Raw genomic sequence first — 16,304 nt, forward strand, 5'->3', positions numbered from 1 at the left:
CTTTTTCTGAAATGCCAAGGTGATACTGTGTTCACAACAGAGATAATGCCATCTGTCCGAGCAAGCCCAGAAGAGAAAGTAATGGAATTCAAACCCCAGTGGCTGCACACACACTGCCATGGCATCTGTCTCTCTGATGAACTTGAATGCCCCTGTGTCTGTGCTCTAGGGATCCACAGTTTTTTTAATTCAAGATAGAATTCCCTTCAGAAACTGTGGCTATGAAGACCAAATTCCTCCACCTGCCAGTCTATTTTCTGATGGCAATGGGTCTTTTAGATCCATGCTATCCTCTTTTAGAAGCACTTTTTGGGTTCTCCTCTATCTGTATCTAACAAACAAAGGTAAATGCTGGAAAACATGGATCAGAATTTTTAAGGTACTACCCTCAGGATTAATGGACCCCAAGGCAGTTATTTCAGTTTTGCCTAGATGGGTCAAGTTTGGCTAGATGTGCTTTATGAGATCTGGATAAAGGCACTGTATTACATTCTGTACTTCAACCTCACAAACCAAAAAAAGCATGACTTTCTTTTCTTCTGATTTCATGATACTATATGCTCCTGATTTTCATCCCACTTCTACACCTAATTCTCCCTTTTTTAATTGAATCAACTTTTCTGCCCATGTAGCTGATATTCAGATTTTCTCTTCTCATCCTTCTCTATACAATCTTCCCAGGTAATTTTATCCACTCTCATAGCTCTTTTCTTTTTATGTGATAGCCCTTGACCAGCTCTATGTCCTGAATATTAGACCTGTACTTAATCAATTAAAATCTCAATCATATGTCCCGAAGTCACCTCAGAATCAACAGGTCTCAGACTGAACTTAGTACATCCACTGGGAAGCCTTCAGTCCTATCCTTCCAAAATCAGTAGATGATACTCACCTGCCAGAATACTGCTAGAAATCTAGGCATCATCCATGGCCTCTTTCTTCATCTCCATCATATCTAATCCCACACCAGTCAGATGTTGTCCTTTTATCTCCTTGTGTGTGTGTGTGTTCAGTCGCTTCAGTCATGTTCAACTCTTTGCAACCCCATGGACTATAGACCACCGGGCTCCTCTGTCCATGGGATGCTCCAGGCAAGAGTACTGGAGTGGGTTTCCATTTCCCCCTCCAGGGGATCTTCCTCACCCAGGGATCAAACCCTCATCTCTTGTGTCTCCTGCCTTGGCAGGTGAGTTCTTTACCACTAGTGCCACCTTTTCTCCTTCGGTTCAGTTCAGTTCAGTCGCTCAGTCATGTCCGACTCCTTGCGACCCCATGAATCACAGCATGCCAGGCCTCCCTGTCCATAACCAACTCCCGGAGTTTACCCAAACTCATGTCCATCAAGTCAGTGATGCCATCCAGTCATGTCATCCTCTGTCATCCCCTTCTCCTCCTGCCCCCAATCCCTCCCAGCATCAGGGTCTTTTCCAATGAGTCAACTCTTTGCATGATGTGGCCAAAGTATTGGAGTTTCAGCTTCAGCATCAGTCCTTCCAATGAACACCCAGGACTGATCTCCTTTAGGATGGACTGGTTGGATCTCCTTGCAGTCCAAGGGACTCTGCAGAGTCTTCTCCAACACCACAGTTCAAAAGCATCAATTCTTCGGCGCTCCGTAGTTCCTTTCAAATATATTTATTGTGGCCCCTGAAATGTAAGTTCCTATTATCTCTGGTCTAGATTCCTTCCACAGCTCTCTGGTTGTTAGTTCTGATCCTAGTCTTGCCTTTTTCTCTTCATTTGTTCACACTGAAGGCAAACCACACTCTCTGAATCACAAATCTAAGCATATTATTTCCCTGGTTGACAGCTTTAGGTTGATTTACATTCTGAAAACCTTCTGTCTTCTGGTCCCTTCTTATTTCTCCAGCACTTTGAGGCTTCCTTAAATTTTATAGCTTCTTTGAGATTCTTAATTTCATCATGATCTCTCCACTCATACCTTTTTATCTTTCCTTCTCTCTCCATCCCATCCAGGAATTTGACATCCACATGGACTTCCTCACTCTTTCATTGTTATTGCACTGCCATCTCTAAGACCTCGGTTCATTTATCCCTTTCTCAGCCTCCCTTCCTGCCTGCTTAAGCCATAGTGGTTTCTCTTCAATGTGCTATCATAGGATATTGCATCCTTATTAATAGCTGGATCTGTCTGTCCAAATACCCTACTCCTAAGCACACCATACCTCTGTTAATGAATGTAGAAATGTTATTTTCTCTGTCTGAAAATATACCACATCATCCTCCATCCCCCATTCCCCCCTTCTCCCATCTAAGTCTTCCTAATCTCTCAACATTCAGGGAGTGCTCCTCTGAAAAGTTTTCCCTGATTTTTCAAACGAGGCTAGGTGACTCTCCACTGTGCTCTCGTGGTAATGAATCATCTTTTATAATTAAGTCAGATCACAACACTATTCTGCTCAAGATCTTCCAAAGACTCCCCTTTCCACTCAAAGTAACACTCAGAACCCTTGTAATAGCCTACAGTGCCGTAATTCCTCTAACTTCATCTTTTAATGGTCTCCTCTTTCTTTTACAAAGTTTAGGCATGCTATCTATGTAATGCTATGGCAGCAGCTGAAATGTTTTCCCTGGCTATATACGTGACTAACTGCCTTGTCTCCTTCAAACCCTTGCACAAATAGCCCCTTGTCAATGCACTTGTGTAAGCACCCTATTTTAAGTTGTAATCTGCCTCACTCCTCTCTATCTGCACACTTCAAATCTTCCCTTTTTTGCTGCATTTTAATAGCACTTCTTCCTTCCTATCAAATGATGTAATTAATTGATGATTATTATTCATTGTTTGTCTTTCCTTATTAGACTGTGAGCTCCTCACAGGTGGATATTTTTATCTGCTATGCTCACTCAAGTTTTCCAAGTGCCTTCAGCGGTGTCTGGAATAGAAGAGGTGATCAGTAAATAAGTTTCAAGGATGAGCCCTGATTGTACTATATTAAAATTGTCTTTCTTGTCCATTGGTCCGCCACCACACTATGCACTCTTTAAATGCAGGGAGTTTCACTAGTATGTCTATTTATAAAATCTAGCACATTTCCTGAAAAATAGTGGGTTTGTAATAAATGTTTGCTAAGTGCATGTACTCATCCCTGACCTCACTAACCCATAGCTCTCCAGGGTTTGCAATCACACCATACCAGATTAGAAAATGAGTGCAAGATTGTTGCTTTCTTAGTGGAGAAATTTCACTATAAATTCTCATGGCATCTGAGATCTCCAAAGATGGAGTCCAATATTGACTGATATAGTGACTACAGTCAGCCCTCCATATGCTTGGGTTCCATATCCACAAAAATCAATCCTGGGTTGGTTGAATTCATGAATGCAGAAACCATGGATAAAAAGGACTGACTTTACAACTTCATTTTATGTAAGACACTGTGAAAGAGCTTTCACAGACTTTGGTATCTGTGGGAATTCCTGAATCCAATCCCTCGTGGATTCCAAAGTGTTGTCTCTCAGTCTTGTCCAACGCTTTGCGATCCCATGGACTGTAGCCCACCAGGCTCCTCTGTCCATGGAATTCTCCAGCAAGAATCCTGGAGTGGGTAGCCATTTTCTCCTCCAGAGGATCTTTCTGACCCAGGGAGTGAATCCATGTCTCCTGCATTGCAGGCAGACTCTTTACCATCTAAGCCACCCTCCAAGGATAACTGTATTTCTCCTGCAGAGTCACAGAGGTTAAGAATTTACCATCGTCCATTTGTTTTTGTTTTTTTCTCCATTATGTATCTGCAATTGGGGCATTTATTTTAGTAAATTAGAAAACTGAAGGAAGTCCTGGGGATTGCAAGCTTGAAAAATAACATCTTTCCTTCTGTAACATCTCTTTTTCTTTCCTTTCTCAGAGCTCTTCCTGCCATGATGCAGTGGGTCCGCACACAGAAGCCAGGAGAGAGTGGCATCAATATTGTCACTGCCGACTTTGTAGAACTTGGTGATTTCATCAGCACTGTCATAAAGCTCAACTATGTCTTTGATGAAGGGGAAGCCAACACTTGATGGTACTGTTTGGAGTATCAGTGAATAAGAAGGAGAAGATTCACTGTATTAGATGTATTATCTATAAACACTCTGATCTTCCTATTCCACTGAGTTTCTGAAGGGATAAGGGCTGAAAGTGGGTGGGAAAGGGGGAAACCAATTCTTCAGTGATTATTATCATATTCTTCATTACTATAAATATTTCATTTCCCATTTGATAAGCAAAACCTACTTCTAGTATTAGGGATTTAAAAAAGACTAGTAAATTTTGTTTTTCAGAATTAGTCTTTGTAACTTATGGGTGTTTACTTGATTGTGTTTCTGATTTCAACTTAGGGCTCCTACACTTTCCTCCAAATGAAACTTTCTGCTCCCTCTCTCGCTCGCTCTTTTTAATCTGATGCTGTATGGGACTTAAAAGTAATTGAATGCCCAGCATAATGTGTATTACATTGTTGTACTGAAATTTACTTGTTTTGTAGGATTTGGTATAATATTCTGTAGTCTGCAATCTTGCTAACTTTTGGTCATAGATAATATGCATCAAATCGATTTCCCTGCATCAGTAATATTGGAGGCCATAATCAGTAAATTTTGTGTCATCTAAAAACAATAGTGTTTCACAGTATTCCTATTGAAGGCAGCTATAAATATAGAATAAAAAAACTTTTATGGAAGAACAATTAGTGCCAACTCCATATTGAAAAATGGAGGTGGTGAGGAGATGGATGTCATTTTAATTCAGAAATGTCTTAAATATTGTCTTGAATGCCCAGTACATGAAAAATTATGTGTGTTAAAATCAAAAAACTCTGTTGGACCTTGAGATGATCATACTGAGTAAAATAAGAAAGAGAAAGACAAATAACATTTTATATATCTTATATGTGGAATTTAAAAAAAGATACAAATGAACTTAAAAAAGCAGAAAAAGGTACACAGACTAAGAGATCAACTTTATGGTTACAGGGGAAAGGGTGGGGGACAGGAGAGATAGATTGGGAGTTTGGGATTGACATGTACATACCACTATATTTAAAATAAAATGACTTTCCATGAAAAAGTAAATAAAAGTAAAATTATAAAAGAAAAAAATTTTAACTAAAAAAATAGGACCAGAAAACTCTGAAAAGACACTTACAAAAGTTCTTCTAACAATTAATTTGACTAAAAAAATTAAAATAAGAAAAGAAAGAAAGAAGTGAAAGGTTGTGCAAGCTTTGCTACCAAATTAAGATTTCCCAACATGTCATTCTACATCCCAAATTTTAAGGAACATATTCTGAGAAGCTTCAATTTGAGTTTTTTAAATTAAAGTTGAGGAAGAAGGAAGGGTAACAGAATGAATGAGAACAATGTCTTTGAAACTACGACTGTGACCTCTCAAGGATCCATGAAGCATCTTCAGGAGATTCTTAAGTACATGTGATTTGAACAGATTTTGAAAATCACTTTTGGGTTCCGTCCATCTCACGCCAGGGTTAATTTTGAGGCAGAGGTCAAAGTTTCACAGAAAGTTTCTGCCTTCTACCATGTGATAGTCCACATGTATGAGGAAGAAAACTGCAATACAACTTTAAGCATTGCTTCCCCCTCGGTGTCTTTGCGATATTTGACAGCTCTGAATAACCTTAAAAGAGCACAATAACCCTTTCCTATATGCCTCACAGGACTATTTTGAGGCATTTATAAAAATCTATAAGATTTGCTGAAATTTGTAAAATTCTGAATTATTTTATCTTCATGTTTAGAAATAACCACACCTCAATAGTTTCCTGGGGGAAAACGACATAATCCATGTAAAGTGGGACCATAGAGAAATAAAAGCATGCTCTCAGTTTTTAATTAATTTAAACATACAACATGTGGTTTAATCTCTGAGTCTTAGGTAAGGGATTTGACTCCTAGTTTATGTACATTAAAATTATAAATAATCAAGAGTTGATTAAAAGATTTTAAGTACTCACTGTCAGAAAATAGTATTTATTAACCACTGTGGGGAAGGGAGAGAAATTGTTTAGACTGAAGAGAACATTTATGAAAAGTATACAGCTGTGTTTTGTTGACCAAGTAGTGTGCATATATACACGCAACAGATATATTCTCCATTCCAGTTGTGTGAATTTGTATCAACAAACAAAATAAACCAATCTGTACCTACTCCTTGCAGGTGAACACATACAAATACACACAAACACACATAGTCACGGACACAGTGACAATTCTTTTCAAGTGAAAACTTTGATGATATTAAATACTTTAGTTTTAAGACCAAAACCCTTAACAATGTATGAAAAAGAGTTGACGAGAACTTTGAAAGTAGAGTAGCTGATTATATTCAAATATTTTTGTACGAATAGATAATATTATCTACAAATATAGTTTTCTTTCCGCTTCCTCTCTCCTTGCAGTTTTATTGTCTTTCTATATCTTTTACCTGCTCTTTACGTGCAATGGAATATGATTCCTTTTATAAGGACTATAGCTTATTGGAATTAATGTCCTGTGAAGTTGTTTTTTGGGCAGGTTTTCTCTGACTATTCATTATTCATCCCTCAGGAGGACCTTTAGCCAAGCAAACTTACAAACTTACACAAGGATTTGACTTATAAATGTATGAGAAAATAGATCTTTCAACATATTAATGAAAAATGAGTAAAATATAGAGGTAACTATGTTGTATTTTCTTGAACTTAGATGCTTTCCTATAACATTCGCTTAGAATTAGCTTTGTCATATTTGTCATTTGGGTGCTGGAAAAAAAAATTAACATGCTGAAGCATTAGATTAATTGTGCAGTTTTTCAACTGGAGAAAGCATTTAATTGCTATTAATAATCTGCACATAGAGACCTTGTTTGACAAGTGATATTTCCAAACCAATGTTTGGTTTCCATATGGATATACAGTATATATGTAGCAGGCACTGGGAGTACATGGACTTGCCTTAATTTCTAAAGGAGGGAACAGGCAGATGTGAACCCCGGGTCCTCCAGCTAGAGGAAAAGTTCACTAGAAGGGATTCCTTTGCAAGAAGAATGCAGAGAAGATGGCTTTGGCTGTCTTCTGTCCATTGGCCCTGCTCTGGAACACACTTGGGGAGCAGGCTGTGGGCCTTAAATAAAGAGGTGGGGGTGAGGACTAGTGGTATGTGATTAGCGTTTACCATCAGCCTAAGCTCCTTTGTCTTAGATAGACATTGTGTTTCCAGAGCATCTAAGCATAAGGGCTACAAAGAAACACCCAACTGGTAGGAGATACATCTTGGTGCACATTTTGTTTTGCTTAGTTCTTAAGACTTTTCCATCACTAGTCCTGCAAGGAAGAAAAAACAAATAAACAAAATCCAACTTTTATCCAATTATAGCAGGAAATCAAAGGGGTGAGTGGCTGATGAGGGAAAATATGCAAAGAGTATCATTTTTTGGTTTGCTTTCCTGTCTGTAATTTTGAAGGCCCAATATGGTGATGACTCCTGCCATTTCATCCTTTAGGTCTCCCTATTACTACACAGTCATATGAATGCAGAGAATGAGGAGGCATCTTTTAAAAGCCTTAGGATATACTCTATATGATGACCTCAATATTCACTTTCAGCCATACTAGGAAAACTTGCTTTTCATGGAGCACCACCTAACAGTGAATGTATTAGAGCATGAAGTGTTTGGTATGTATGCACCTATGTGTGTACACACATAAACACACACACACACAGCATGAACATCTCACACATTATTCAAGTGGAAACCACTCTAATCAATCAACTGATTCTGTTGAAGTTTTAACTCTTAAAATCAATATCTCCTACAAAAGTAGACACAAACATAATTCAAATATTTAAATATTTAAGAGGAGAAAAATCACTAGGAAACCAGTGAAAAATAAGACCGTCATAAATAAGAAATGCCTAGCAGTAATAGTCTATGTTGTCAGTAACACTTCAAGCTGGAGAATCGAAGATGAACTTAAAAATAAATCACAAACAAGCAAACGCACATCTTCTCTTAACATCTTTTCTTAATATTGTTTTAAGTTCTTTGAGGTTATAAGATGTTTTAGCCAATGTTACCCATTCAGGATCTCCTCTGTTAGAACTCCAGACTGGAAAGTTGGACGTCTCAGGAAATGCATGTTTTTGTGAGTTTTTCAGTTCTGCAATTTTAATGATCCAGCGACACAAACTTCTGACCTTTGGTTGCTCTCCAGATCAGAGCTTCACAGGTAGAGTGCTGCTTTCTGAATCGCTAATAGAAAATAATGCATAGTGTCCCTCAAGATATGCTAAACAAGGTTTTTAAAAGTATTTTATGTTATAGCACTTTAGTCTTTTCAACTAGATTTCAGTGACACAATGGTGTAAATGCTGTATTTGCCATAACTTACTGGTGGCTCCTGTGTTACATACAGTTTTAAATAATGCTCTAAATTGTTTGTTTTCCCAATGACAATGATAAAATGTTCTGTAGAATTTGTAAAACATGTTGATTAAGTCTATTGAAAATTGTGCACTTTTTATTTCATTTGTGATACTCTTTTATAGGTATTAGTTCTAAATGTGTATTTGTATGAGTCAGAAGTATGTGCTTGTATGTGGTGTGTGTGTAAGTGTACTATATCTTGTACAAAATCAAACTTATCCTAAAGAAAAAGGGCACATTATGACCAGCCTTAATACATTGACATTTTTGTTACTGTTGCAATTCGGGATTAAAATTTAAAAGGAGATTATGTTTTTGTTAGAAATGGTCTTTTCTTAATCACATGAGGAATGTGCTTTAGTACTTATTTGAGTTCCCATAAGCAAATAATGCAGCTTGTGGGATACCCAATGCTCTTTAAGTTTCAAACATCAATTATTTTATTAACTTCATTAATGGGCAAAAAACTTAAATTCAGACTCACTTCCATCCACAAGAGAGCCAGTGCACTTCTAAAGTTGTTCTTCCAAACATGGAACCCATATTTAGGGAACCCAAGTTTTCCATAGAATAATGTTTCTCCAAACCATTACTTAAAAAAAGGGGGGGAGTCTTCTCAAGTAAGATGAACTGCCTTGGCTCTGTGAGAGTCATGAAAGACCCATCAACATTAGGTGGTACCCATGTGGCTCCCTTTGAAAAAAAGCAGGAAGCAACACTCCTGAATTTTTGCTATCTGCCTAAGTGCATTCAAATACTAATTTAAGGATCTGCACTGGTGGTCATGTTCAAAGCAAAACTCTGTAATCTTTAGGTCTGGGATCTTGGTACAGGTTATTAATCTACCTTCTTTTCTTTTTCTCCATCTTCAATTATTTTTGTCCCATATTTAAGGTTGCTAGAAAGAATATTGGACACCCAGTGAAATTCAAATTTCAGATACAAATGAATATTTTTAGTATAATATTTCCCAATATTTCATGAGATGTACTTATATTAAGAATTATCTATTGTTTATCTGAAATTCACATTTAATTGCGTGTGTCTGCATTTTTTTCTAATCTTAAATCCCTATGAATCCTGACTGTCTTTTTCAGTAGGGCTACCTATAGGGGATAACATCCTACCTCTCTCCACACTCCTGTGTTAAGATAGCTCATAAAAATCAGTAGTCTTAATACCCCTCATGAAGGAAAATATTGGCCCATGCCAAGTCCCAGAAATGTGTTATGAAGGGCCAACTGAAGTACAGGAAGAATAATCAGGCAAGAAATTTCATAAGATGAATGCCACATTCACTTGTCTATTGTGAGATCCAAGTCTCTATCCCCACAATTAATCCCTTATGTAACATTCCCCAATAATTGGGACAACCTGAAACATACCCATACCCATTAAACATACCCATTAAAAATGCCCCTGGCGAGAAGCACCTTCTAATTCATACCAGGACCGCTTTTAAAATTTGTCATCTTTTTCTTTCAGAGAGGTAACAAATGAATCCATTACTCTTCTTATTAACAACTTAGCACAAATTAGTTTTATCAGATTAGACCTGGTCATCTATGGAGTTGTAGAAAATTTGACATAGAAAGGAACTCTCTTGACTGCTGGAGAAAGAGAGGAGTGTCTGAGGTATGGACACAGCTTTGTCTGTGCCTACTCAGGAGATTGGGTGGAAGAGACAGCAGGTGGGAATGTAGTTCCTGACAATGAAGCCATACCTGCCAGAGAGACTCATCAAAGCAGATTATCACAACCAACACTTTTTCTAAGAAATTGGAAACCCAACCCATCCCAGAGTAAGAACCATGAGACCTAAGGCCATTTTCTAGACAAATTTGCAAAGTGTAGAATGTGTTGGAATTCCTAAAATAGAGTTTTCAAATATTTCTGAATCCAACAGTGACTCCTTGGCAAGGCCTGAATGGGGTTGGAGTTTCAGGACATTTGGGTAGCTGCCTCCTCTCTTGAAACTTACATAAGTGATAGGAAAATCCAGATCTCTTAATGTAACATTTCCATCTCATGGCCCTGCTTTCACACATTTCTGTTGATTTACTTCATGTCTAAAGGATGGGAATTTGCAGAGCTGGTGACATTTCCTTCATTAGACACGAGAAATTCACCAGCGGGAGACAGACCTGTGCCTTCTCTTTTTAGGATCTGGTCATTGATACTTTAATAAATGTGATGTAAAGAAAATACATGCCTACAGTTCTGTTTAGCAAATGAAATTTTTTTGATAAGATTGTGTTCTTAATGTTAAAAAAAGTTTCTTTGTATCCAGTGAAAAGCCTAATAAAGTCCTGATACCAGTTGTCCTAATTTTTTTATTTCATATTCATCAGCGCTTTATTACAGCCCCAAAGTGGACCTTTTAAATAAGACATGACTCAGAGCAACAGAAAATGTCATTCTTTTTAAAAAATATAAATCACCATATTAGGATTTCCTCTGTGAAAGACTATATATCCTCCACCAATAAAGGCAATGCCATGATTGCTTCCATTGCATCAAAGTTAGGCATCTTCAAAGTCTGATGCTTTTAGCTTCTGGTATTGCCACAGAAGCCAATATCACTATAGCAATACCGTACTGATGAATATAGTATGTTAGCATTATAAAACACCATCCTGACACCGTGTACAGAATGCTGTACATAAGCATGGGTGCCATATTATATCTGTATCACAAAAGCAGTTAAAAACAGAGGTCCCATCCCTTCTTTTTGCTCCCCTCACCTTCAGAACTTCAGATGAAACTACTTTTTCCCAACAGCAGAGGCTGACCTCAATAAGTAAAGTGAAAGTGCTAGTCACTCAGTCATGTCCAACTCTTTGAGACCCCATAGACTGTAGCCAGCCAGAGTCCTCTGTCTATGGGGATTCTCCAGGCAAGAATACTGGAGTGGGTTGCCATGCCCTCTTCCAGGACAGCTTCCCAACCCAGAGATCGAGCCCAGGTCTCCTGCATTGCAGGGGGATTCTTTACTTTCTGAGCCACTGGGGAAGCAGAGCAGACCCCAGAAATTAAAGAAGTATCTCCTTTCCACAGGTTAAAGAAGTTGGCACTTCTAAAATGAAAGGAGTATGCATATCACTTGGCATTGGAGCAAATATTTCTCTTTTTGTGAAAAGTAATATTGTGGCATGATGGTGCCATTTCAACATTGGCTGTCAACATATGGTTCAATATTTGTCATCTCAGTGAGCTGTAATAATGGCCGCCCTGGAATTAAGTGGCAGGAGGTAAACTTAAAAACTGGGCCTCTTCTACCATGTTCATCTTTCAGTCCTGTGGATAGAAATATTAATATTCTTGGAAACATCTGGCATTTTAGGCAAAGGTGAAACATAGTAAAATCCACATTAAATTCTACAAAGTGGGATTTAATGCCCTTGGTGAGAAGCCCAGGAGGGCAGGGGAGAACACCAGTGCTAGTAGTTCCAAGCATTCGTTGGCAAAATGATTATCCTCCACTCACACTTTTTCCCTCAGAGGAATGTGTAAGCTTGGCCTCTTGGGGTTTCACTGAGAAATAATGAAGAAGAAAAAAATCTTTTGCCTCAACACAACTGTTATTAAACTGTACTCCTTCATTATGGAAAAAGAAAAATGTGCCTGCAGACCTGTTTCTATTTTGGCATGGGGAAAAGGCAGAAAATATTAATTTTGAACCAATAACTCTTTTCTCATTGGACTAAAGGTTATAAATCTTTGATTTCAGCTTTGAACGTAAGAGGCACATGTTTGCTATTTTTGTATTCTCAGGGGACAGCAGTTATTAAAACATGTTTGAAAACAATGAAATGAAACTATGACGGGTTATGACCCAATTGAAGCGTAGACAAGTGCTTGATCAGGCTGTGCACACGTGGAACACTGGTGAATGGTGATGAGGCATCAAAAAAGTAGCAGGCAGTATCCTCCGCCTCTTGTATTCCTTGGAGAAATACTGAAAACACTGGGAGAATTTAGTGGGAAATACCCTGCATGGTGTTCTCTTCAAACACTAAGACCTCTTATCTTAGCTGTAAAGTCAACTCCAAATCTTTGTGCAGAATATGTGCTCAGGGGAACTTGTGTTATGATTCATCTGTTTAAAAGTAGCTGAGAAAGGGTATGAGAGGGATTAAATTTTGAACTTCAACAAACCTCTTGTTAAATGTTCCTATTCCTCATCCACTTGCAGATATAAGTGGGGTTGCATGAATACATTAACTAAAAGTCCACAGGCTCTTCTTTCCACACAAGAGATCTGGTCACATGCCCTTTGGGAAGTCTGTCTCCTTCCTTACACTTTCCTGCATCCCCAGAAGGTGATTTCTGTGTGCCAAACAGAAATCCAGGGCCTCCAGTTACTGGGTGCTGCTACGCTCTGGTCTCAGGTCCTCTACGGCCTCCAGTCATGGCCCTTTCTCCATGTGCTGTGCTGAGTCACTCAGTCGTGTTTAACTCTTTGTGACCCCATAGACTGTAGCCCGTCAGGCTCCTCTGTCCATGGGGATTCTCCAGGAAAGAATGCTGAAGTGGGTTGCCATGCCCTCCTCCAGGACAGCTTCCCAACCCAGAGATCTAACCCAGGTCTACCACATTACAGGCAGATTATTTACCATCTGAGCCACCAGGGAAGCCCAAGAATACGGGAGTGGGTAGCCTATCCCTTCTCCAGGGGATTTTCCTGACACAGGAATTGAACCAGGGTCTCCTGCATTGCAGCAGATTCGTTACCAGCTGAGCTACCAGGGAAGCCCCCATATCTCCATCAGAACCAGCAGTCCTCTCAGTGGGCGCTGCTTTCCCTGGGCTGTGCATTAGGTGTTGGTGAAGACTCTTTTGAAAGTCCCTTAGACTGCAAGATCAAGCCATTAAATCCTAAAGGAAATCAATTGTGAATATTCTTTGGAAGGACTGATGTGAAGCTGAAATGCCAATAGTCTGGCCACCTGATGTGAGGAATGGACTCAGTAGAAAAGACCCTGATGCTGGGAAAGATTGGAAAGCAGGAGGAGAAGGGGATGATAAAGGATGAGATGGTTGGATGGCATCACCGACTCGATGGACATGAGTTTGAGCAAGTCCCAGGAGTTGGTGATGGACAGGGAGGCCTGGCATGCTGCAGTTCATGGGGTTGCAAAGAGTCAGACATGACTAAGTGACTGAACTGAACTGAACAGAACAGAGGCAAAGTCCTCAGGTGCTAAAGTGGTGAGTGGTCTGCTGCCAAGCAAAGAGAGACGAGGAAATGCTTCTCTCTTTATGTTACATTCTTGTGTCCCAATACTTAATTCCCCAAGATCAGAGGCAAAGAGCTTATTCAACTCCCTGTCTCTGTCTCCCTACTTCCTCCCCATCCCAAGGAATTATGACAGAAATTAATTCCATTGACAGCTACCATACTGTTCTCAAAATCTCTACTCCCCTCTGAGGACCAAGGCATTTGTCCTGGTCAAATTTATCTTCCTGGTTTTTCCTTCTCTTAAAAAGTCATCTTACAGTTTTCCTTAGTCCTTATACAAATAGTCCTCTGATAGACCCACTCCCAATTCTGTTACTTAGTCTCATTCTAGGACCCTACATGCATGTGGCCTAAAAGACCAGCAGCTCCTGCTTGTAGCCGTGTCTATTAGATGAGCAAATGGCCGAGCTGGGCAGGGGACTTTGTGCGCAGATGCCTAGCTTCTCCTTACTGGCATGCTTCCTTCTCCTGTCCACTCCAGAGAAAACTTGTTCCCTCACAAACAAGCTAATGAACTAATTCACAATGAAGTGTTCATTATTCATGGGGATGAAAATAACAAGTTGTCAATCTTTTTTACTTTATTTATTTATTTATTTTTTTAATTAGTTGGAGGCTAATTACTTCACAACATTTCAGTGGGTTTTGTCATACATTGATATGAATCAGCCATAGATTTACACGTATTCCCCATCCCGATCCCCCCTCCCACCTCCCTCTCCACCCGATTCCTCTGGGTCTTCCCAGTGCACCAGGCCGGAGCACTTGTCTCATGCATCCCGCCTGGGCTGGTGATCTGTTTCACCATAGATAGTATACATGCTGTTCTTTTGAAATATCCCACCCTCACATTCTTTTCATGTGGACATACACATGCTCATTTCTCTTGAGTATTACTTAGGAGTAGAATGCCTGAGTCAGATGGTAACTATGTTCAGTGTTTAACATTTTAGGAACTTGTAGAATTTTTCCTTTTTTTTTTACTTTAAAAATGCACTTATAGGTAATTGAAACTCCAGAATTGTATGCCGGTGTCCACTATTTACTTTCACAGCTTATTCAAGATTACACATTGTACCTAGTTGCACTGAAGAAGGCTCAGCTACAACAAAAAATCTGATAAATTCTCTTTCCATTTTTTTAAAAATTAATTACTTAATTAACTTTTGACTGCACTGGGTCTTCAATGCTGCTCTGGCGATTTCTCTAGTTGTGGGAAGCAGGGGCTATTTCTTTGTTTCTGTGCATGGGCTTTTCATTGCGGTGGCTTCTCTTGTTAACGGAGAGCAGGCTCTGTGTGTGTGGGCTTTGGTAGTTGCAGCACGCCAGCTCAGAAGCTGTGGCTCCCAGGCTCGAGAGCATGGGCTCCAGTAGTTGTGGTGGATGACTTGGTTGCTCCGCAATTTGTGGAATCTTCCCAGACCAGGGATTGAACCTGTGTCTCCTGCACTGGCAGGCAGATTCTTATCCTCGGTACCACCAGGGAGGTCCTTCTTTTCATTTTTATTCTGTGACAAATATTTTCTAATTTTCCTTGTTATAGCTGCTTATATTGTTGCTTGCTCAGTCACTAAGTCATGTCTGACTCTTTATAATCCCATGAACTGCAGCACGCCAGGCTTCCCTGTCCTTAATTATCTCCCAGAGTTTCTCAAACTCATGTCCATTGAGTTGATGATGCCATTCAGTCATCTCATCCTTTGTGGCCCTCTCCTCCTCCTGCCCTCAATCTCTCCCAGAATCAGAGTATTTTCCAGTGAGTCGGCTTTTCACATATGGTATACAAAGTATTGGAGCTTCAGCATCGGTCCGTCCAAGGAATATTAAGGGTTGATTGACTTGTTTGAACTAACTTAGTATATGTAGAAGGGTTTATAAGAGTGTTTGGCACTCTGGCTGCCCAAAGGACTCTCAAGAGTCTTGTCCAGCACCATAGTTCAAAAGCATCAATTCTTTGGCACTCAGCCTTCTTTATGGTCCAACTCTCACATCCGTACATGACTACTGGAAAAACCATAGCTTTGATTATATGGACCTTTGTTGGCAAAGTGATGCCTCTGCTTTTTAATACAGTCTAAGTCTGTCATAGCTTTCCTTCCAAGGAGCAAGCGTCTTTTAATTTTGTGGCTACAGTCACTTTCAGCAGTGATTTTGGAGCCCAAGATAATAAAATCTGTCACTGTTTCCATTGTTGCCCCATCTATTTGCCATGAAGTGATGGGACCAGATGCCATGATCTTCACTTTTGAATGCTGAGTTTTAAGCCAGCTTTTTCACTCTCCTCTTTCACCTTCATCAAGTGGCTGTTTAGTTCCTCTTCACTTTCTGCCATTAGGGTGGTGTCATCTGCATATCTGAGGTTGTTGATATTTCTCCTGGTAATCTTGATTCCAGCTTGTAATTCATCCAGCCCAGCACTTAGCATAATGTACTCTGTATATAAATTAAATTAGCAGGGTGACAATATACAGCCTTGATGTACTCCCTTCCTAATTTTGAGCCAGTTCATTGCTCCATATCTGATTCTGACTGTTGCTATAGGAGAGAGGTAAGGTGGTCTGGTATTCCCATCTCTTGAAGAATTTTCCAGTTTGTTGTGATTCACACAGTCAAAAGCTTTAGCATAGTCAATGAAGAAGT

The 16,304-nt window shown here is 39.5% G+C and overlaps 1 protein-coding gene across 2 annotated transcripts in view; it reads left to right on the forward strand.

Moving 5' to 3' along the window:
* The window catches only part of PLCXD3 (phosphatidylinositol specific phospholipase C X domain containing 3), a 190,267-nt gene extending 179,523 nt beyond the window's left edge, over nt 1-10,744 (forward strand). For both annotated transcript variants that reach the window (XM_043887597.1, XM_043887596.1), the window contains exon 3: nt 3,870-10,744. In XM_043887597.1, coding sequence (XP_043743532.1) covers nt 3,870-4,023 — 154 coding nt within the window. In that variant the 3' untranslated portion in view covers nt 4,024-10,744. The remainder of the gene's footprint in view (nt 1-3,869) is intronic.
* The last annotated feature ends 5,560 nt before the right edge of the window (nt 10,745-16,304 follow it).

This window comes from Cervus elaphus, chromosome 25 (genome assembly GCF_910594005.1).
Source record: "Cervus elaphus chromosome 25, mCerEla1.1, whole genome shotgun sequence".
In the NCBI taxonomy this organism is placed as follows: Eukaryota; Metazoa; Chordata; class Mammalia; order Artiodactyla; family Cervidae; genus Cervus; species Cervus elaphus.